The sequence below is a fragment of the Pecten maximus genome, chromosome 6, assembly GCF_902652985.1.
Source record: "Pecten maximus chromosome 6, xPecMax1.1, whole genome shotgun sequence".
NCBI classification, from domain to species: Eukaryota; Metazoa; Mollusca; class Bivalvia; order Pectinida; family Pectinidae; genus Pecten; species Pecten maximus.
Window position 1 is genome coordinate 44067506 of NC_047020.1, and position 25764 is coordinate 44093269.

General features: G+C 33.8%; 1 protein-coding gene across 5 annotated transcripts in view; it reads right to left on the minus strand.

Moving 5' to 3' along the window:
- LOC117329865 (C-Jun-amino-terminal kinase-interacting protein 4-like) overlaps positions 1-25764 on the minus strand; it is a 98825-nt gene that overhangs the window by 38092 nt on the left and 34969 nt on the right. For 3 of the 5 annotated variants that reach the window (XM_033888059.1, XM_033888060.1, XM_033888058.1), the window contains exons 11-20: positions 24840-24897; positions 24319-24375; positions 23288-23435; positions 22475-22674; positions 8757-8936; positions 7498-7533; positions 4206-4256; positions 2506-2734; positions 1412-1588; positions 705-882 (exon numbers count right to left, since the gene is read on the minus strand). In XM_033888059.1, coding sequence (XP_033743950.1) covers positions 705-882; positions 1412-1588; positions 2506-2734; positions 4206-4256; positions 7498-7533; positions 8757-8936; positions 22475-22674; positions 23288-23435; positions 24319-24375; positions 24840-24897 — 1314 coding nt within the window. Of the gene's footprint in view, positions 1-704; positions 883-1411; positions 1589-2505; positions 2735-4205; positions 4257-7497; positions 7534-8756; positions 8937-10865; positions 10962-16561; positions 16589-22474; positions 22675-23287; positions 23436-24318; positions 24376-24839; positions 24898-25764 lie in introns of all 5 variants that reach the window. The other 2 variants (XM_033888056.1, XM_033888057.1) reach the window with 2 other exon arrangements.

Consider the following 25764-nt stretch of genomic DNA (forward strand, 5'->3'; position numbering starts at 1 on the left):
ACACATACGTTAATTAGGACAGGTCAAAGTTGAACATAGGTTAAAGGTCAAAGCAAACACATGATATATTGTATATCACCTATACTGGCATTTTCAAAGAAAACTCCTTAAGGTGACCTTTGATTTCAACAAAATATATTACAAAGACAATCACAGCTAATCTCAACAAACAGAAGCAAGCTTACTTAATACTCAGGAAATATTTGAACCCTGTGACCACAGGACATATTTGAACCCTGTGACCTCAGGACATATTTGAACCCTGTGACCTCAGGACATATTTGAACCCTGTGACCTCAAAGTACATTTGTATGTCAAGATCTATGTTCATATTTGAGTTATCAGTATTTCTAATTTACCAGCTATTTGTAAATCCAACATAACAAATAAAGTTACGTGATATTGTATACATCATATCTTATGTATAATTAACACTTAAGAATATATCTCCGATGTACAGGGCACTGGCGAAGTTGACACTAGGAACATCTCTAGGATGTACTTACCCTCCACACTGGCTATACGGAAGACTGGTGAAGTTGACACTCGGAATGTCTCTAGGATGTACTTACCCTCCACACTGGCTATACAGAAGACTGGTGAAGTTGACACTCGGAATGCCTCTAGGATGTACTTACCCGGCACACTGGCTATACAGAGGATTGGCGAAGTTGACACTCGGAATGTCTCTAGAATGTACTTACCCGGCACACTGGCTATACAGAGGATTGGCGAAGTTGACACTCGGAATGTCTCTAGGATGTCCCCAGGATTGTTAGCATCAATCACCGACACTCGACTACAGGTCGAGGTCTGAGTACATATCCATACGAAGGAGGACAATTGCTCCTTCTCAGTATCCTTCAGGTTTTTCTCGTGATCCTGGAGAAAATAAACAAATTAACAACACAATGAAAACAACTATTTACATTGATTATGAAGTTATTCCTAATATCTTTAAATATGTGAATGAGATTCCTTGTAAATTCAAACAAATCGTATCAACTTCAAGGTAGGCGATTTATCATATTGTTAAAACATTTTATGTCATATATCACAACATTTTATTGTTTAGGTTTTTTTTTTCCAGAAATCATAGTCTCCTTTATCATCCATTGAAAGACTAGAAAGATTTGTATAAAGAAACGGATAAATTTTGTACCACTAATTTTATATATAATTGGTTTCAAGGTTATTTATACTATCATAGCATTGAACTCTTCAAATGAAATAAAACTATGAACTATTTCACAAATTCTGAACCAATACATCACAGAACTGTTCACAGGACAGTGAACACATATTGGTGTTATGCATACAAGTACAACACTCTCTTGTATGGTAGTCTGTGTGTTGAGTACAAATTTCATCTCCATGACAACATGGAGAACTCTAATGGTAACTCTTGTACCTTCAGCTCCTGGTTGAGACGTTCCACTTCATCCTTCGAGCTGTCCTTTTTAGAACTTTTATCGGCCTCGTTCACGTTGGACCCGCTGAGGTTGGAGTAAAACACACTAGCCCCTACCACAGAGCCACCATCTCTGGTCCGACCTCCGGTCAGGTTTACCCCTACTGCACACCAGATCTGTACAACAAAGGTCAAAGTTCAGAGGTCAGCACCAACACATTCCATAGAAAAGAGTTCAGGGGTAAGAAACAAACAACATATAGAAAGGGTAAGGTTCAAAGAGTAAGGGTCAGAGGTGCAGGAACTACATAAGGTTCCAGGGGTACATATGTTAGGGTCAGAGATCAGGAATTATGATGAAAGGTTCAAGAAGTAAGGGTCAGAGGTCAAGAACTATGGTTCAATAGGTAAGTCGTCCATGTCCAGATCTTAAGGTACATATAGAATTGCACATGAATCTCAAACAACACAATATATCTTGACAGTGTTAAATAATACTGTAAGATACATTAAGTGAGGTTTACCTTAAGACTGACATCTGTATAGACGGGCAAGATCAATTCAGAATAAAAGTCTGAAATAACATTGTTAGAATGTTTCCTTTGAAAAATTCAAAGGTAATATTTCAACAAACAGACAAGAAAAGAAAAGAAAAGAAAATAAGATTTTTAGCTGAAAATCCTCACAACACCAGATTCCTTGTAACATGAAGATATATCGTACAGATGTGAGTAGACGGACCTCAGATGGCCATAGGTTTACCTTAAATAATATTTTACCTTTAGACTGGATTCCTTGTCAAATAGAACTTACACAAGAGAACATTTTACATTCAGACCAGATTTTTTTTCAAACAGTACTGGTCTACCTTAAAGAAGTGAGCAGACGGACATGATTTTATACCAGAGAATATTTTACCTTTAGACCGGATTCCTTGTCAAACAGAACTGGTCTACCTTACAGAAGTAAGCAGACGGACATGATTTTACACCATAGAATATTTTACCTTTAGACTGGATTCCTTGTCAGACAGAACTGGTCTACCTTACAGAAGTGAGCAGACGGACATGATTTTACACCTGAGAATATTTTACCTTCAGACCGGATTCCTTGTCAAACAGTGGTCTACAGTACACTGGTACAGGCACAGGGACATGACTTTTCGAGGGCGTCTCTCTGTTTGGCAGTGAAGGCTGGAATTTAGCAGGCAAACTCCATCCGTAAGCCTGTAGTCGGCCATCATCCTTCTTGACGTGGGCACGCACCTGTTTGTATTGTTCGCGGCGTTCCTTCTCGCGCTCCTTCTTGGCTTTCTCTGACATCCTATACAGAACATACAGCCAGTCAATTTAAACAAAAATTTAAACAAAGACAATGATAAATTCAATCATAGATATTTCTTGCTAAAATATTTTTATCATATACATGCATGAATATTGCAAATATTTTGCAACTTTGAGCTTACCACCTAGAACCTAGGAAAGCAAAACCCTTCCTTTACAAAAACATGATTCTCCAATCCCATGCATGGATGCTTCATAGCAAACTTGACTGAAATTTGACCAAATGGTCAGGAGGAGTAGACTTTTAAATACTTAAATAGAATCAAAGGGCACTTAACTGTGCAGTTAGATATATATACAACTAAATCTCCTGAAAATTTGAAATTATTATCCCAACCCAAACTGGGACCCATCAGCTGGTCAGATCTTCCGTTTCTCTGACCCACGACTAATTCATGGAAAGATCCTCTAGAACTTTGTGTATTAGTTTTGTAATGATGGAGTATTTAAGATTTCTGGGTATAATCTCAGTACAAAATATAAGGGAGGGAGGGGGGTTACACTGTACAGAGAGGTTGGACACCTGCATTTACACATATGTATTGACTGATTTAATTTTTGACCAATGATAACCCAGTATTGAATTAATTTTGACCAATGATAACACAGTATTGATTTAATTTTGACCAATGATAACCCAGTATTGATTTAATGTTGACCAATGATAACCCAGTATTAAATTAATTTTTGACCAATGATAACCCAGTATTGAATTAATTTTGACCAATGATAACACAGTATTGATTTAATTTTGACCAATGATAACCCAGTATTGATTTAATGTTGACCAATGATAACCCAGTATTAAATTAATTTTGACCAATGATAACCCAGTATTGATTCAATTTTGACCAATGATAACCCAGTATTGATTGATTTAATTTTGACCAATGATAATCCAGTATTGATTTATTTTTGACCAATGATAACCCAGTATTAATTGGTTTAATGTTGACCATACCAAATTTTATCTATTTTACAATGGGTGAGTAGTCTTACAGTGGGAGGAAACCACCCAGACAAACCCATATGGTTGAGCAGGTGACCCCATACATTTCCAGAGGAATCCCGGCTGTCTAGGTGAAAGGTCAATCTGATTAGAATACATATATTCACTACCCTTACGCTGATGAAGATATGTATTTTAATCAGATTGAGTGAAAAGCTAGGGTGTTACCAATATGCAACCCAAAAATCTTGAACAATGATATCCCAATATTGACTTAAATTTTCGCTAATGGAATGATTAATTCAAATTATTGTAAACGAGAATTCACAATTTATCATATTTATCATAATTTACTGAAACTCAAACAAAATAATCATGCATAACTTTCTTCACATAAAACCAAATCAAACAGAAAATAAAATTTAAATAAACAACTATAATCATGCAATAAAGACACTCTATCCCACACCCTGTTACTGTACCCTAGAGAGAGGCCACCTACTTTGGCTGGGACAAGACAGGTTCGTCGAGGATATCCTCAATTTTACTGGACCTGACAATGGACGATGACATCTCCACATCAACATGACATGCATGACACAACATCAAGGAAAATCATAAAATCAAAACGTGTGAAGTTACCGGGAAGTGTGAACCATTTAGGGAGGAATTTCTTTTTAGAGTTTGAATTCAGCTGTAGTGCTAAATCTTACTATCTCTTCATCCCAATTTTGTATATTTATTCCACTTTTGTCATGTGATATTGTCATGATGTGATACTACGTTTTACTAGAATAATTCTATATATTAATATAAATCGTAAAATAAATGAAAGTCAGATAAATGTTAAGCAATAATACATATACCGGTATATGGACAGACTTTGACTCAAAGCATAGGATGTGAAACAAACTAGGTTCAGTAACAGTATTATAGGTTAACATGATATTAACAGGCATTTGATATAAACAGGGATGTGATATAAAAGGGATGTAATATAAAAGGGATGTAATATAAAAGGGATGTGATATAAAAGGGATGTAATATAAAAGGGATGTAATATAAAAGGGATGTAATATAAAAGGGATGTAATTTAAAAGCTACTTGATATTTAAGGTATACTCTAAAATTAATCTTTGAAGTAAATGGTTCAAACTTCCCAATGGTACAAAAAATAAACAAAACTTTGTGCATAAAATAATAAAACAATAACAATATAAAATGCAGACAAATGATATAAACAAACAGAAATAATGCAAAGTTTACAAAATTCTAAAATTCAACATCTTTCCTTTATTATTTGTTTTTTTATGTACTCTATACATTACATGGAAATACATGACAGTGTTCCCACCCATATTTCTTTCTGGGGGTTTTGGCACCCCCATGGTTTGAAAATTGGGGGTACAGCAAGATTTTTGAGGGTACAGGTAAGTATTTGAGGACCAGTTGAAAAATGTGTTGCTGCAAATTTCAAATGAAATTTTAATCATACTCTGTCAGAGTTGTATTGTGTTTCACTTTTCATTTTCAATAAAAACAAATGCACAGCTCAAATGCAATTACTATTCTTTATTTGTATAGTAAACTTTATGGAGTTTGATCGATACACGTAATTAGACGTGATGCACAATGTCAATGTTGAAAGTTCTATGATAAGTAACAAACTGTAAAACAGACAAAATCAAACAGAATTTAAAGGGCTAATCTGGGGATTTAAATATAGCAGCCACTTCCTTTTGTTTTATGTTATTAAAACTAATTCTGAAACCTCACCTTAATTTAATGCATTCTGGATTATATAATTAATACTTATTGATTTAAGGAAAACTAAGACAGATTGCATCTCATTCTTTTCAACAACACTCACATTAACCATAAATGAACCTGGATTATATATTACATGTTTATTGGAAAAACATTAAATAATACGGGCTTTTTTCCTGGACATTTATTTTAGCAGCGGTCATGTAATTGATTTGTTTTGCATTTTGTTTAACAATCACGTGTTCTTGTGTGTCTTGTTGCCGTAATAGTGCTGATCTTGGAAAGTTTGACATTCCATTTATAAAGGGGAGATTTTGAGTCATGATTAGGCCTATGTCTTTTACAAACATTGCAATACATGTATGAAATGTTTTTGTTGTCGCCGTCATCCTCAGTAATCTCGAGCTCGCCGGTCCAAAGCCAATCAAACTCCCCCAGCCGTTTCGTCTGAGAACGTTTGATCTTCTTTGGCTTGGGGAATACGGGACAATTTTGCCGTTGATGTTGCCATCACTGTCACTGACTGCAAGTCGTAATCGCTTGCCATGCGAGTGCTGCGGTTTAAAAAACCCTTGTTCACCATAGCAGCCATTTTGGTTTAGTCTCGATCATTTACGCGCTTTACATCGCGAGTGATGCACAGATAACGAATTCAAACGCTTGAAAGATCGAGCTGTTTACGGAGAAAACCCTGAAGTTTTACTAGTTTTAAAATCATTCGGAGCAGCGGTTTTTACCGTGCCTATAGTCTTAAATAATATCAAGATTTGAAGAAGTTCTTAATACAAATTTAACCAATATTTCCTACGATATTTGCACATTTTAGCGCGTGCAAGTCACGCATGGAGACAAAAATATGTACGTGATTTTTGTAGAATGAGCGTGAATCACGCACGTTTCTACGTGAATGGGAACACTGACATGTATATTGTAGCAATGTATCCGAAATTTTTAATCATTAGAGACATCAGATCTAGATCAGTTAGATTCATTCATATGTGCATGTATAGTTGGAATCCTGATTTAAGATAATATAAAGTCTACTGGAATAAGATATCAAACAATTAAGCATGTGTGCAGGTCAACCTAGTAAAATAGTATCGCGTGTAATGTGAGGGAGGAGCAGGGTGCACTGGAGGCTGTCAATCATTCTCACACAAGCTCTTGTATATGTTTCCCTCAGGAACTTCTTTTAAAGATACAGTAGAATGCGGGATATTTGAACCACTCGGGGAACGCTCATGAGACATGATGTTTGGATAAATGATTTCATAACAAGAAAACTTATTTTTGCTTGAAAGGTTATCATCCCGTGAACAGTCAGGGTCATTTTGAGGAAAGGTCTTCTTGTAGTAGCTGGTGCCTACCTCACTAAAGAAAATATGATAGACCCTTCACATACTATTCAAAGCAAATATATAGACCCTTCACAAACTATTAAAAGCAATTTAGGTAAAGTGTTTTATCCAAGAATTGGTCGCCTTAATTCTATGAGAAACACAAATCCTCGTTTCAGTTGAGATAAAACCATCCTCATCGGACACCATGGATTGGCGCAATCACTAAACTTGGGAAAACTTATAATGTGGGGGACATTTTAGGAGTTTGGAAAAATGAAATTTTGGATAAAGTGGTTTTCCAATATACAGCATTCCACTATATCTTTTTAATATTTACGATTTCCCTACATAACCAATTTGAATCTTGAATATGAATTATCTCCCTTGGCTGATAAAAGCAAATTATCTCCCTTGGCTGATAAAAGCAAAGTTCCTGTTACATGCTGCTCTTCCATGCATATTTCCACATTTTACCGTAGAGCAAAAAAAATTTAATTTCGATGACACATTTTATAGAAGCTTGTGACTTTTTAAAGCTCATATCAACTGAATATCATGAAATTGGATCAAAATATGTGGGAATGCCACAAAGTGGAGGTGCAAATTCCCGATACCAGCAAGCTTGAGAGAAAAGCGTGAAAACAAAAACAAATGAAACTGTCGTCTGCTGTTGACAGCAAGTCGTACCCGTGCTCATCGACACCCTCGCTGGTCTTCGCACCCCTGTTAAGACAGACAGGCACACATGCATATCACACGGAAATTGAGGACATGAGGTCAAGGTCGCTAGTTTTGCTGATTTTTAAAAAAAATTATAAGCAAGATGCTTTCTGTATATTTATTTTCTATGTAAGAATTTTTTTATTTGAATCTCGCAAAATAAAAATTAATATTTATAAACAACTTGCAAAGATTATTTGAGATATTACAAATCAAAACAAAAAAAAACAAAAACAAAAGTATAGTAAAATCTGTCATGCAGACTCAATGTATATATACAAACTGATAATTTGGAACAGAAAATACAGGAAGATCCCGAGAGCATGCAGCATCCACATCACACAATAGTTTTGTGATTAAGAATTACTACATAACACGATATTACACCAGTCCAAATTTAGATGTAATCTTCAAAGGATGTAGGGTATGACTCTACAGAAACACACAGAGAGGAGCTTACATGCTGTGTAATAGGATAAAAACCGATTGGAATTTTCTAGCATTGATCAGATACTACTCCCACCCAATGTCTCCCACACAAATAAATCTTCCCTCTAGCTGCTAAGCTGTATGTGCACTCCCATTTCACAACCATGAGAGTGGAAATAACAGACTTTTCTTAATCAATCTTTCTTTCCCAACTAAACATGATTTCTGATATATATAGGGGCAGACAACTCTATACAGACAGTGATTATTTTCTCTTTCCTTTCCAACTTAACTGGAACTTATATATATAGGGGCAGACAACTCTATACAGACAGTGATTATTTTCTCTTTCCTTTTCCAACTTAACTGTAACTTATATATATAGGGGCAGACAACTCTATACAGTGATTTTTTGTTCTCTTTCCTTTCCCAACTTAACTGGACCTTTTATATATAGGGGCAGACAACTCTATACAGACAGTGATTTTCTCTCTCGTTCCTTTCCCAAACTTAACTGGACTAGCTATATATAGGGGCAGACAACTCTATAAGGACAGTGATTTTTTTTCTCTCTTTCCCTTCCTAACTGGAATAGTTATATGTATATAGGGGCAGACAACTCTGTAGAAACAGTGAATTTTCTCTTTCCTTTCCAAACTTAACTGGAATAGCTATATATAAAGGGGTAGACAACTCCATATAAATAATTACTTTCTCTAAAACATAAGACAAAATATGCTATATATTCTTTAAAATCTGACATCTATTCTGCAAAGGGCAGACAACTCTGTACTTACAGGTCATCCTGGAGAAAGTCATAGGCCTTGGCTTTTTCGCCCAGGTTTAGCTTGCTCCTCGTCCGTTTGTTCGGGTCCCCGACAGGTTGTACCTGGGTAGTGGGCGCATTGTACTTAATTGTTGCCATTGGTAACGGCCTTTTGGTTGGTTTGTTCGGAGAACTGAATAAATTGCTGAAACTGTAAAACAAACCTCGAAAATCAGTCACATGATATCATAACAAAATAAACAGTGGTTTTAGTTGACAAAACCATCAACATTTCAACTCAATAATTTCATTGATCAAAAATATTGTATTACTGAATTTTGATTTTGAATTAGAATATTTGATTTAAAGGATTACTTTAATATCAGTGATGGTTTTGTTTCTAACAAAATTCTTTTCATTTAATCAATGCAATGTTTTGTCTCACATGCAGTTTAAATACAAAATAACAGAATTAATCTTAATTGTTAAGAAACAAAATTAAAATGTAAATTATTGACAACAAAATCTGTGCACAAAAAAGCAAGCAATTCAATTGACATGTGATGACAAAGCAGCTTATATATATAAACAATCTTATCAAAATAAATAATCAAATTTGCATCAATGGTATTAGTTTTTAAATTATCAAAAATGGCAATGATTGAGAGTCTCGGCCAATCAAGGACTGGTGGCCATGTTGGATATCAAAGTGGTCTAAATTTATCACAGAAAGAATTTTTTAAGCAAATTTGACATTTTAAAAAAGCAGAGGATCTTAATGCTATAAAATCATAATTATTCAAGGAAATTTAAACCTGAAATAAAATTGATCCTTTCATCATCATAAAAGTACTAATCCTCAAATCAAAGTTAATTACGGATGTTAATTACGTGTATAACAATAAGTAGATTTAATGTAATTGCTGGTAATATATGTAGATTAGATAGTGCTAGTATATGAATATAATAAACAGTTGTATAAGTATAAATATATATATATATATATCAGAACTGTTATAAACAATGACTATATCTAAAATTCTACATTTAAATAAATATTTAAATATACATTTTTTTCAAAGCATTTTCTAATACATGATCATGAAAACATTTTATAACACCTGTATAATCCGACACCTTGTTCCAACCACACTGACACTCTCCTGTTCTAGAACCTGTGTTCAACGACACCCTACACCAACTACATAGTCACAGCATCACTTTAAAATGTTAAGGACATACTGGGGATGATATTGATGGAAGAACGCAAACAGAACTCTCATGAATTTGATGAGGATTATTAGTAAACCGTATCATCCAAACCCGCCGACATCTCTGTAAGTTTATGTGAGTGTGACAAAACCTGATTAACATTAAGATCTCATTAATATTGTGCAAGTATTACGAGTTTTAGTTTAAGTCAAACAAAGATCAAAACATCATTAATACCTGTACAGAATTGTATGGGTTGATATTTGTTTGTGTAAAATATTTCAAGAATTGTATATATATATCTTTGTGATGGAATTAGATCTGAAATACATTAATATGATTTCATTAATTGTTTTTTGACAATTTTAAGCAAGGATATAGTATGCAAACCAATTTTCCCACTTTTACATTAAAATATTGTATGTGTGACCTTGACCTCGGTGACCTTGACCTTGAAGGTATAAACTAATCTTTCAGTTTAAGTGCTCCTTAGACAACTGTCTCAGAAGTATTTGCATGAAGTTTCTTGAATTTGGCTGTAAATTCTAGCCAGGAACCCATACTAACATGCTAAATATAGCACATCATGTGAAGATTCTGTCCCTGTGACCTTGACCTCAAACATGACATTGACCTTCTTCATTGGCTTTCAAGATACTGATAACAAGAATATTTTGTGTTAAACTTGATGACATTTTGTTGAACAGTTCAGACTTTAAAGAAGACAAATTAATGTGTATATTATATAATTTGATGGACAGATGGACTGGGCAACACCGATATTTGCTCTGTCAAAGGCATTTATCTTAATAGAAAACGTTTTTGGAAGGCCTAATGGTACAGGTCAGTCTACACAGGATGAAAGTCTTTAACAAGAATTAAACATTGGTCATAAAATGAAAATCTGAAAATTTATTTTCAAACTTACCATCTTTGAATTAGCCTGAAGAGTGTGGTCACATGGCATATCAGCCAGCCAATGAAAAGACCTGTTACATCAAGCCATCTGCTGGGCATAATAAGCCTGGGATTTGTATATATTTCAGAGTGAGATTTTATGAAAAACATTTTTGGATTTTTTCTTTCTTTGTAAATTTTTTTTTGACATTCTGACAAATATTTTATTAAAAATTTCAGCTTTACAAAATATATCATTTAATTATTATAAAGAAATCAATATTGATATGTAGGAATTTATGTTACTTAAAACAAAACAGAAGTAAGTAATACCAAAAGTTTTACTTGGAGAAGACAGCAGATGTTGAAGTAAAAGGTTTGAAGTAGCTTGACTGACAGACCATGCTGACACTGCACATTCCTTCAAAGCCTTCAAACAAACTTGGAAAGCCAAAGACAAAATAAATGTTTTTTTTTTTTTTTAACTTACATTTTGAGCATAAACTTCTAGAGTTTTGTGATTTTACCTCTGTATGCAATCAAATGATTTGGGTAGTCCTCCTGTACCAGTTCATAAATAAAAATATTTTTTGTGCTAATAATAGATCACTAAAAGATAGTCTGTGAGTATTTTGCTAAGACATCTAATGAGAACCTATAATGAAAATTGAAATGAGACACATAACTGGTCATCTTAACAAAGGTTTATTTTTAATAGTTATCATCTTAAAATCACAGGGTGAAAATTTGGTTTGCATATAAAATTTTAAACCATGGGTCAGGAAGGTTTTCATAGTGACTGAGATTTAATTTTTGGGAATGTGAGCTAGACAAACATATTGTAGTACAAACAAGAGATCCCAGAGGGATCTTGGCGCCCACCATTGAATGATCTTTATAGGTTCCATGTCAGATTGATCTTTTCTCTACTTTTCCCTTCCTCTAAGTCTTACTAATCTGTGTAAATTCAGATACAGCCCTCTATAGCTAGTACTTTTCAAACCAGGGGAACCTATTATATGTAGAATTTAAGATTTAGCGATAATGGCTGTCTGTCGGCCATGTTGTTTTCGGATTGGTCCCAATATGCATAACTAGGCACTGAGGGAAACCTACATATGAAATTTGAGGAAGATTCCTTCAGTACTTTCTGAGAAATAGCGATAACAAACTTCAATTGTCAATATCCAAGATGGCTGCCTGTTGTCCATGTTGTTTTCCGATTGGTCTCAAAATGCAATATGCATAACAAGGCACCAGGAAAACCTACATATGAAATTTGAGAAAGATCCCTTCAGTGCTTTCTGAGAAATAGCGATAACAAACTTCAATTGTCAAAATCCAAGATGGCTGCCTATCGACCATGTTGTTTTCCGATTGGTTTCAAATGCAATATGCATAACTAGGCAGCAAGGGGAACCTACATATGAAATTTGAGAAAGATCCCTTCAGTACTTTCTCAGAAATAGCGATAACAAACTTCAATTGTCAAAATCCAAGATGGCTGCCTGTCGGCCATGTTGTTTTCTGATTGGTCTCAAAATGTCCCAGAGGGGAACCTACATATAAAATTTGGGAAAGATCCCTTCATTACTTTCTGAGAAATAGCGATAACAAACTTCAATTATCAATATCCAAGATGGCTGCCTGTCGGCCATGTTGTTTTCCGATTGGTCTCAAAATGCAATATGCATAACTACGCACCAAGGGGAACCTACATGTGAAATTTGAGAAAGATCCCTTCAGTACTTTCTCAGAAATAGCGATAACAAACTTCAATTATCAAAATCCAAGATGGCTGCCTGTTGGCCATGTTGTTTTCCGATTGGTCTCAAAATACAATATGCATAACTAGGCACCAAGGGGAACCTACATATGACATTTGGGAAAGATCCCTTCATTACTTTCTGAGAAATAGCGATAACAAACTTCAATTGTCAAAATCCAAGATGGCTGCCTGTCGGCCATGTTGTTTTCCGATTGGTCTCAAAATGCAATATGCATAACTAGGCACCAAGGGAAACCTACATGTGAAATTTGAGAAAGATCCCTTCAGTACTTTCTGAGAAATAGCGATAACAAACTTCAATTGTCAAAATCCAAGATGGCTGCCTGTCGGCCATGTTGCTTACCGATTGGTCTCAAAATGCAATATGCATAACTAGGCACCAAGGGGAACCTACATATGAAATTTGAGAAAGATCCCTTCATAACTTTCTCAGAAATAGCGATAACGAACTTCAATTGTCAAAATCCAAGATGGCTGCCTGTCGGCCATGTTGTTTTCCGATTGGTCTCAAAATGCAATATGCATAACTAGGCACCAAGGGGAACCTACATATGAAATTTGAGAAAGATCCCTTCAGTACTTTCTGAGGATTAGCGATAACAAACTTCAATTGTCAAAATCCAAGATGGCTGCCTGGCGGCCATGTTGTTTTCCGATTGGTCTCAAAATGCAATATGCATAACTAGGCACCAAGGGGAACCTACATATGGAATTTGAGAAAGATCCTTTCAGTACTTTCTCAGAAATAGCGATAACAAACTTCAATTGTCAAAATCCAAGATGGCTGCCTGTCGGCCATGTTGCTTACCGATTGGTCTCAAAATGCAATATGCATAACTAGGCACCAAGGGGAACTAACATATGAAATTTGAGAAAGATCCCTTAAGTACTTTCTGAGGATTAGCGATAACAAACTTCAATTGTCAAAATCCAAGATGGCTGCCTGTTGGCCATGTTGTTTTCCGATTGGTCTCAAAATGCAATATGCATAACTAGGCACCAAGGGGAACCTACATATGGAATTTGAGAAAGATCCCTTCAGTACTTTCTCAGAAATAGCGATAACAAACTTCAATTGTCAAAATCCAAGATGGCTGCCTGTCGGCCATGTTGCTTACCGATTGGTCTCAAAATGCAATATGCATAACTAGGCACCAAGGGGAACCTACATATGAAATTTGAGAAAGATCCCTTCTCTACTTTCTCAGAAATAGCGATAACGAACTTCAATTGTCAAAATCCAAGATGGCTGCCTGTCGGCCATGTTGTTTTCCGATTGGTCTCAAAATGCAATATGCATAACTAGGCACCAAGGGGAACCTACATATGAAATTTGAGAAAGATCCCTTCAGTACTTTCTGAGGATTAGCGATAACAAGAATTGTTTACGGACGGACGGAGGGACGGACGGAGGGACGGAGGGACGGACGGACGGAGGGACGGACGGACGACGGACCACGGACGCAGGGCGATTTGAATAGCCCACCATCTGATGATGGTGGGCTAAAAATCATGGCTGAAGTTAGTATTTCTGTTTAAATCTTCATTTTCATTGTTATTTATTTTTTGAGAAGATATAAAACTGAGAAGAGTGGATTTTAGCGCTGGGATATTGAACGAGGAAGTAGGATTTCAGCACTATGTCGGAGAAGGAAGGTGGATTTCTGCGCTACCTGGGATATTGAATGAGAAAGGTGGATTTCAGCGCTGGGATATTGAATGAGAAAGGTGGATTTCAGCGCTCTGTCGGAGAAGAAAGGCGGATTTCTGCGCTGCCTGGGATTCTGAATGAGAAAGGTGGATTTCAACACTGGGATTTTGAATGAGAAAGGTGGATTTCAACACTGGGATTTTGAATGAGAAAGGTGGATTTCAGCGCTGCCTGGGATATTGAATGGGAAAAGTGGATTTTAGGGCTGGGATATTGAATGAGAAAGGTGGATTTCAGCGCTGGGATATTGAATGAGAAAGGTGGATTTCAGCGCTCTGTCGGAGAAGAAAGGCGGATTTCTGCGCTGCCTGGGATTCTGAATGAGAAAGGTGGATTTCAACACTGGGATTTTGAATGAGAAAGGTGGATTTCAGCGCTGCCTGGGATATTCAATGAGAAAAGTGGATTTTAGGGCTGGGATATTGCTTTTTAAGGGGAATCCTAAAAAAGCTAAGCAAAATATCTTGATAGGTTTGATTCATATATGTTTTTTAAGAGTGTTCATCCTACATTTTGACTAGTTCTTACATTTTTAAATTTTTGATACACATACCTGATAGATTATTTTCAAGATTTACCAACACTTTCATGTAACATCTTTCAAGGTTCGTTAGGACCAGACCAGACCTTGTTTACCTGAGTTAACATTCGTTAGAAAGGACAAGAAGCTGAACAGTAGAGAAAATTAGAAATACAATAATTTAGGAATCAGAAGACAGGAATTTGAGCATGCTCACCAGTAGAACACACATTTATATTAAGTAACTGATGTGACCGTCTGTTGTATATATTTATATATGTACCTATTTCTTAACAAGTTTATTCTAAAATATTTCAAATATACCAATGTAGGCATAACACAATCTTTATACCACTGTCAACTTTTCACTATCAGTCTTGTACAAACAAATTTTTATAAAGATAATTATTTTGAACATGCAATTATAACTACAATACACTGCCATCCATAAAATAAATATACAAAGTGTTTTGACTTTTTAAGATATTATAAGTGTTTCACAAACTTTAACTCTGCAATTTCATTTTTTTTTTCAATTTGTCAGTGACCATGCCATTTTTTTTTTTATAAAAATAACCCATCTTGTTGAAATTGCAGGGGAGGTCAAGGGAGCACCTATTTACAAATATTCTAAAAATGCAATTTTTTTTATTTTTGAAAGATGTGCCATAACATAATTTAACTCTCTATGAATAATCCTTTCTAAAAAGATTGTATTCTGTTAAAATATGCTCTCGATTTAACAAAATTTCTAAAAAAAAAAACATAATACAATGTATTACAAAAACATTGAATTTAGAGGATTTATAGATCATCAATAATCGTATCGACTATTGGTGGTCTGTAAAAGCATTATCATAAGAAGATATCAATCAGACAAAAAATGTTCAATACTCAATATTTTAATATTTGCTGAATTTCAAAATATTGTATAGGAACCTATGGAGGGCAGTGTAGTTGCAGACCTGTACATGTACTGGTATTTTTAAGTTCTGTTAAGTGTGGTCTGTATGTCTGACTAGACCTTCCAGTATTTTGTCTGTGAAAGTCGATGAGCTACACATTATCTTAGACAATAAAATATGCAATGTATGTGTATGTACCTCCCAAACACTAGTGTCACATATACCTCTTAAATACTTACCTAAGTGTGTCCTATATATGTATTCTAGACTAGAAATATTGTATGCTATCTATTGCTTTATGGAAATCTCATAAATCAGGACTTTGATAATTAGGGACAAAATCATTACCAAGTTCTCATGCTTACTAAATGACAATTATCCCATTTCCGATTTTCAAAAAAATTTTATCCATAATTTATCAAAGTCCAAATGAACAAGCTTTCCTAGTCTGCAGATTGTGAAACTGGCTTCTAAGATGGATAAAAGCGTTGAACTTTAAGGTAAAAACTCTCGGAGAGTGAAGTTCAGTAAAGACCATTACAGGCGTTCCAGCATTTCATGTTTCAGAATATTCTCCATAAACGCACAAGATTTTCAGTTAAGAGATGAAAAGAATCGAATGAGTGAAGAATTTTCATTCAGATGACTGTTACATGTTCGTAAACTTTCATTCCGAGGACTGAAACATGTTCGTAAACTGTCATTCCGATGACTGTAACATGTTCGTAAATTATTTTTTTTTAGTAGTTGGGTTAGTGAAGTTTTATCCCCAGAGTTTTAAGTGTAGTTATCGATCACATACCTGGACACTTTCTTAGAGAATTCGGACCTATTTTTGAAAACAAACACAAACCGATTCACAACAGATTGGATAAAATTCAAAGCTCAGTAAAGATTTGTTTTTGCATCATCTTCTTTTCACAGATAACAATTTCACACAAACAAATGTCTTTATCATTAAAGAATATAAATTTCTTACTTTTGTGCAAAATCTGAATCAGCAAAAACCATCTTTACTATAACCAGAATGCCGTCACATTTCTTTCACACAGAAAATGTCTCCGTTTTAATTTGTATTTCTATTTTCTCCAACATTTTTAACTGACCATCTCAGAAATATTTCTTTTCAAAATGGAGATTAAACACGTTTTGACTTTTTTTTTTTTTAGCCATGTATCAAATTGTTGTGATATTGAACTTTGACCTCCAGATTATTAAGTTGAAAGCATCCTGGTAATTCAACTAAGATTTAATGGACATCAAAGATTTCTTTTAGCTTCTCAAAGTGATCTATTAATACAAAGCCATGTACACAAAGAATAGAATCTGAAAATATACTTAATAAATATTCACTTTTAATTCCCGAAACTTTTTTGCATCTGGATGAACAAATGAAATACACTGTAGAAACTTTTTTGCATCTGGATGAACAAATGAAATACACTGTATTACTATCTAAAATGGTGACCATGTGACAAAGACTTGTGTACGACATACTGGAGAAGAGATGTATAAGAATAATATGTCAAGTCTTAAGTAAACAGCATGTACATTGTACTGAAGTAGTTTGTATGTGTTGTGTCTGTATAGCTGACCAAAATCACTTCTCCCACAGCAATGTCAGACAAAACATGGATTTAATGGATAAAAATATTTAATGGGCTGAACCAATATATTTAATGGACTAAACCAATATTTTAATGGACTGAATTCAAACCAGTATTATTTTAATGGACTAAACCAATATTTTAATGGCCTGAATCCAAACCAGTATTATTTTAATGGACTGAATTCAAACCATTATTATTTTAATGAACTGAACAAATATTTTTTCATGGATTGAATCTTTAATGGCTTCAATAAAGAAATGAACTGAATTAAATCACTATACATGTACTAATTTTGTTCTTATAGCTATAAACTTGATTTATATTTGTCTTTAAAAGAATATCAAAAAATAACTTAAAACCAAAATTAAAGAAAGCATCCATGTGGGAAAAAATTAACTCATCAAAAAATGTTTCAAGTTGATGTCTTAATTAGCATGAATTTCATAAGACATCTTCCTATAGATACCCTAAGTTGAATATACTGATTCATTAAATCTTTGTTTTGTTTGAACTGTTGAGATTTTTAATGATGTCAGTCAGACAGTATTGATACATGATACAGGTATACAGGAATACTTAATGTTTTCTCCTCCAGCGGCTGAAAAATTATCAAATAGTAGACTATATCTTATATATATATATCTTTTTACAGAGAAAGAATATATTTCGAGATGAAAGTGAGGATGGGATGATGCTGCTGATGATGATGAGGGTATAATTATAACTATGTAAAGTATTCCTTTATGCCTTGTTTCAAGTTCAATGATACAGTTAATGTTTAAATCTTATCATGCCAGTTGAAAATTTTGTCAATGAGATAAATGGTCTTGGAACTTGGGAAGTATTCCATTCCAAAGTCTGATCAGATGCTGTAAAGTAAAATATGGAATCAAAATGGCAGCTGCTGTAACTGGAATAAAAATCTTAGTTAAGAATACATATCATTATCAAAAAGTCTATTTTCATGATTTTTTACAATTTTTTTTTTACTTAAACTGCCATTTTGACCCATATTGATTTGAAAGAAAGAAAACAAAAGAAAATATTTTCAATTTCTTTTATTAATTTTTGTCGTTGTATTTTTCGAAATTATTACATGCTTTTTTCTTTTGATAAAGTACATTTATGAATTATTTTTTTTACAAATAAATCATTAAACAATTAAAATAAAACAGAACACAAAATAGTAAAACTCAACAGGGATCAATCCACGGATCAAGATGGCAGCCACATGCAAGCGCTACAGTTGTCATGACAACCAATGCATTTCACATGCTACATACACATGCTATCTGAAATAGCAACTAATTGAGATGAGACATTAATTGTCTTGGCAATAAGAAACAATAATATTATGATGTATAATTTCATCAGCTTACAAGCATAAAAACAAAATTATAGACATTTAAAATATAAACAGATTTAACCACCGGTTTAATAAGTGGAAAATAAATTATCATAACCAAGAGAGCATTTTGAATCAAAATAATAAGATCAATATTTAACTTTCAAATAGAATTGATCCCCATTTAGAGTTTTTTCCCTCAGTTTTCTATATGATAATGTATAACACAAAGCACCTTGATATAAGTTTTAAAGCTCACCCTTTTCTCTGGTTACATTCTGTGAGATCTGACAGTGGAAGGCGACACAAACTCACCAACATTCTCCCTATATACACATTCTTACCACTCTCTCCGACTCGTCTCTTATCTTCCAGTATAACATGTATTCTAATGAATTTTCAATATATAAAAAATGTTCAAATGGACATCTCAATCTTTTCACACATTTAATGAATTTCTAAACTGATCTGTATAAAATATGTTCAATGGACGTCAAAAAACAGTTCAATGGACTTCTTAACTGTTCTATGTTAAATGGACTTTTAAAACTGTTTGATGTTCAATGGAGTCTTAAAACTGTTTAATGTTCAATGGACTTCTAAAACTGTTCAATGTTCATGAAATTCTAAAACTGTTTAATGTTCAACAGACATCTAAACTAATCAATATAAAATATGTTCAATGGACTTCTAAACCTGTTCTATGTTCAATGGACTTCTAAACCTGTTCTATGTTCAATGGACTTTTAAAACGGTTCAATAGACTTCTAAAATAGTTCAATTGACTTCTAAAACTATTCATACTCTCAATGGACTGTTCAAACTGTCCAGTATAAGATATGTTCAGAGATAGAATAGTATAAAAGTTGAAGGCTACATGTTTATGAATACTTCGGGACACAAAGCAATATTAAAGAGCACTTTTAACTCGTGACGAGAGGATTCAAATTTTGTAGAATGATATAAAAAACTCTACAGAGGATTTCTGGCAGAGACCTAGCTACAGTAAAGTCTATTGGTAAAAAAATGTTGTCACTTTTTAAACCAAGATTAATATCAATTTATCCGAACCCTGTCTAACTAGGAACAAGTCCTACCGAATCCCCAATGTCAGTAGACCAGATATTGAGTTATCTCCCATTAATATCAACTTATCTGAACCCTGTCTAACTTGGACTTAGTCAAATACGAATTCCCCCAAGTATGGGGGTCATATAAGGAGTTACGTCCCCTTTAAAGACATCCAAACCTTGGTGTCTATCATCACTGACTTGGTTAGCACTACCTACTGGTTTGAGCAATGATTCTATACAAATAATTTCATTTCTGTATAAAATTTATCATTTCATGGAAGAATATAATATATATAAATTACTTCTGTTTTTTTCTTCTTAAATATACAAATATATTACACCCTGTAGTATGCTTTTGTGTATGTCTATATATATAGCTACAACAACATTTTAAATTAATTTACTCGTCAAATCAAACCAAATACTACAAACACAAAACAGGAAACTTGTTAGCTCTACCTAACAAATAAATACATGTACATCCAATTTGTAGAAAATACATTTTTTTGTTTTAGATTCAGGCCGTACAATATATTATGAGATTTTAAAACATATTTTCTTAACATCCTAATAAAACAGACTTGGAAAGACCTCAATACTGTACCATAACAACTTAACTAACATATAAAATTAACCTAAAATTTCAGTTAAACGATAGGTTTTTCTCCATTAATGTATCTCAACAAGGATTTCATAACTCAACGGGAATGCTTCTGACATCAACAAACAACGCACAACTAATACTTTAATTAAACTTACATCTGCTAAATTAAACTGTTAAAAGTCTGGTAAAAGGACTTAAATAACTCAACCAATCACAGACAACTAACGAGATCACATGTTACATAAAAAAAAATCTCCACTCAAGCTACATCTAGACCCTCTTACACACCCTCAGTGTTGTATTGAACCTCGCATTCATTTCCTATCAGACTACGGAAAATGCCACATAAAGAACTGAGGTATTTTATATAGAATATCATTATGGACGTTTTTTTGTAACTTGGAAGCGTTACAGGCACATTATTCAGTAATTTTCAGTCAGATAATTTGTGTTTTAGAATCGCTCTTGCGTTTGGTTGGAGTCGGTTCTGGGGAGGGTGCGACAAGGTTACCAAAACTGAAACATCCATAGAAGTACAGTTAATATATACATGGCATGTTAAAATTATAGCAGGCTTTCTGAAGAGGAAGATCCCTCTATCTATAACAGTGGAAATGCAATCCAAAATCTCTGATAATAATCAATGAAACTTTGGATTACAAATCTCTTTAAAAAAAAAAAAAAATTCATAGAGAAAATTTTCTCCCCTGCCACTTAATGTTAAAATTTGATATATTTAAACCCATGTGGAACTGTGGAGAGTTCACACAATAAACCATTACCAATGAAGCCAAATTGTCATCGTTTTGTGTTGACATCTTGAGTCAGTTTTCAATAGCCAAGATATATGATATTCAAATAATACCTTGAAAATATTGTTTTTTAAGTTTTCTAAAAATATGATTTTTTTTTTATTATTAAAAACAAAGAGGTACATGGGAGAAATTATCTCATAATATTTCTATCATGTCAGATATTTAAAAGTCTAATTTTACCATTCCAATGACTGTATTATACCATTCCAATGACTGTATTATACTAAGTTGTAAGGATAATGCTTTTATATGCTTTGCCATATGCCCTTTCCTTTTGCATTTTTTTGCAATAAAATTTATTGAAATTCAAAGTCTAGTTTAAAGGAGAGGCTGCCAAAAACATGATTTGGTATGGGAAATGAAATTGAGCATGAATTTAAAAGGTTCTTTGGGAACTGATGATGGTTTCTTTTGAAATCTGACATGATACAATACTACATATATAGAAAGTGAAAGTACAACAGACAAGATTCCATGCTTCAATCTATTAAGCATTGCAGTGAGGACTCAGATCACAACACAAATAATAAATCATAAATAATATTTACACTCAGGACTTAACTCTACAGACTTCTAACCCCACTTGTAGCTCAGAAACACAATCTCTGAATAGTTTTTATAAAATCTCACATCAGAAATTTTAAAACCATAGAAAAACTTTTTTGTTAAGTACAAGTGGAGTCTTCTTGTCCTACATACTAATACTGACAAATTATCGGTCATGCAAAGTTATATTCTTCAATTCTGGTCATAAATGAGATCTGGAATAAATATAGCTTTATATTATCTGGATACTAGTGACTTGGTAAATAAAGAAGCTGTCAAGCAAACCAAAAGCTTAAGACTGACAGCAATTAAAACAGGCGTATTAAACTGAAATATTGATTAATGAAATATAATGTAACTTGAAGTGAAAGGGAGTCTCCAATTTTGCTGATGAAGAAAATTAATTTTCCTATTAATAAAATATCTTTCTCTCCTTCTTTTTGCTTTTTTTTTTCATAGATGTTTATATTTATGAAATTAAAAAACTTAATTTTCACTGAAATAAGGCGATGAACACCTAATAATCAAATAATTTTTAATGAAACCAATATTTGATTTTTTTTATGGCTCCAAAATATACCAATATTTGTTTTACATTTAGATCTTCATCAACCAATCAGCGATCAACCAATCAGTATTTCTGATAGATTAACATGGATTGTGAGAAGAACCAATCAGAATTTCTGATAGATATTACACAGGTACAACAAGCAAGTACTTACAAGTTCCAGATGGACGACTTCTTCTGTTTGCTGGGTGTGGTGTTGGCTTCAGGGTGTTCCCGTGAGGCCCGGATCATCTCCGTCCACCGGACTGCCTCCTGGAGCTCCATTAGTCTCTCTTTATACTGATTCCGTTCCATGAGAACACGAGCCATCTCGACACGTGTGAACCTCTTCCTCTGCGCCATTGGTACATCATCCTGTCAATCAAGTGTGAAACTTGAGGAGAATGGTATACCTACACCTGTATGTTTACCCTAATTGTGTATATTCAACATCAGAGCGTTATATACAATTCTTTAACACCAAAAGATGCCTTTTATGGCCAATTTGTTGAAGTGGGCTAACTGCGTCTTTTTTTCACATAGACTTTTCTATGTGAAAAAAGGTCTTCACAAATGCAGCCCAAGTCTTCTATTTTTTTTTTTAATTTTCTAATGTTCATATGACAGACACACCATATCTACAACACTATACTTGTTAAGTTATCATGAATGTAACTAACGCTGGACACCAATAATTAATTGCTAAAAATATATAAATTGTGAATTTTGTAGGAGAGAACAGTTATTGTACAACCTACAGGTAATCTTTTAATATTTTAAAAAGGGCTAAAAATACTGCGACATTTTGCTTCAAGCACCTAGCCATGGGTAAAGTTTTTATGTTTCTTAGAAAACATTTTGTCAGATACCCTGCACAAGGCATTTTTTAATATTTTAAATCATATAGCCTGGCAATACATGAGAAATTATGTTATGTAGATATTTAGGATGATAAAAAAAGATACCAGCCACTGAAGGCTGTACGAACCTCCTCCTCATCTTTGTTTCCAGATGTTTTCTTCTCCAACTCCTCTTTGGTTTTCTTGAGATCATCCTCCAGGTCCTTAATGCGACCCTGAAGCTTCGTCTTTACCGCTTGGAGGGATGTGATTTCCTCACGCAGAATCTCCTGTTCACTGTTGAATACAACATATTTCAAAATCTTAATTACTATCAAACACATATTCCGCAAAAGCTGGAGAATTTCTGACTGGGCTGTATCTTGAAATGTCAAAAACATATTCCGCAAAAGTTGGAAAACTTCTGACTGTGCATTTCTTGAAGTGTCAAACACATATTCCGCAAAAATGGAGAATTTCTGACTCTGCTGTATCTTGAAGGACTCTTGTAACGACACTTTCTAATGATTTTTAAAACTATTGTCAGCATCAAAATATCTTTCCTGTGATCAGTGTGGACAAGCAAAATTGGTGGAGATAGCACTGGCTAAAAAAACTGAGGTCTAAATATAGCACATCAGGGAATCTGGAATACTTTACGCTATAAGTATTAGGTAAATACACAAGTGTGTATGATTGGCTAATAAAACCCGAACCAGTTGTGACAGAATCATGGCCATGCCAATATCAATGTTAACTTTGTAAATCAATCAAGCTACTGTAGATAAATATCTAAGAATTTCTACAACATAATTATCATTTGTTTGTTTACATGAGGCATACAATTTCCATAAGAACGTAAGTAGAAAAAAAGCCTCATATGAATATCTAACTTGTACCCAATATTCCTTCAATTAAAAGTCACATGTTAAATGATAATTCTTGCTGTTTTCTTTAAATTCTTACTGTTTTCTTTAAATTCTTTTTGATAATCATTCAAAAGAAGTATGTTGATTTTAAACAAAATCAATCTGCATTTTTCAAACTCTCCATGAACTTAACATTAGGGATTCATTTCATAGAAGCAAATGTGAAATTACTGCATATTTCTGATATAGAAGTCGATACCTTTCAGTCTTAGGGGGTCATATATAATTAGGAAAAAGGACAAGTATTTTACCTGGATAATTCATCAACTTTAGCAATGAGGTCATCTTTGACGATATTCAAGGCATTTCTGGAAAAAAAAATGATGAAACAATAAATAATCTATAAAAGTAATTGATAAGTAATAAGTATATACAACAAGTGTCTATATTTTGTCTATATTAAACTTATGAATCTTTATACGTGTGCATCCTGTAAATGATTTGTAAATCTATGGATTGAAAATAATCAAATGCTGTGTACTATTAAACATTGCCTATCCAGTAATAGGCCCATACAAGGAAATAAGCCAACCATTATCAATTGCAGTTTATTGGAATGTCATCAAAAATCCTATAACAAGACCACCCCTACTTATATTCAGAGATTGGCATCCACGTCTTGTTACAGGATAAGTACTGTGATGTATTTTTAAAATAAATTTCTAATTCACGTTTTAATACTAATTAGGGGTGAAATGGTTAAACTAACGAAGTGTGACCTGGGTAGCCAACCAAGCGTGACCTGGATAGCCAACCAAGCGGCACCACTTACTTCGTCTCCAGAAGTTCGGTGTTCTCCAAAATGAGGTTTTCGAGCTCTTTTCCCATTCCTACAAAAAACAAAATGATAAATTACTTCTTCACATCCACAACAACCCAGCAATCAAAGACTTTAATAATGCAATCAACACATTTCAAACAACATCTTAAATCTAAATTAAGCTGATATGGAGATTTTCTCAACAGAATTTAAAAGTACAATTAATAAAGTTACACATTGTATAACAGAATAAAATTGATTGAATGAAATAATGAAAATGTTGAATTTTCTAATTGACTTTTTACAGAAGAAGAAATTTTTTCTCCTCATTTAATGAAAGGAAGGGATTAATTATCTAACCCTGAGCTCTGATCTAATTGTCATCAGGATTGGGCAGTGAAGATTTTATCATGCTATTTTCAGGGAAACATAAATTTTGCATTACACGAGCAACTGAAATTAAGAAACGACACAACACAATGACATTTATCACAGGCATGCAGCTTCTGTTGATGACTCTCCAACAAGCGGATTTTCTCCTACAAATGTAGTTAGCGAGCTTTCACAGATACATAGCTAGCTGTCATATATCTCCAGCTAGTTTAAGCTAAATGTCACAGATCTCCAGCTAGTTTAAGTTAGCTGTCACAGATCTCCAGCTAGTTTAAGTTAACTGTCACAGATCTCTAGCTAGTTTAAGTTAGCTGTCACAGATCTCTAGCTAGTTTAAGTTAGCTGTCACAGATCTCTATAGCTAGTTTAAGTTAACTATCACAAATCTCTAGCTAGTTTAAGTTAGCTGTCACAGATCTCTATAGCTAGTTTAAGTTAGCTGTCACAGATCTCTATAGCTAGTTTAAGCTAACTGTCACAGATCTCTATAGCTAGTTTAAGTTAGCTGTCACAGATCTCCAGCTAGTCTAAGTTAGCTGTCACA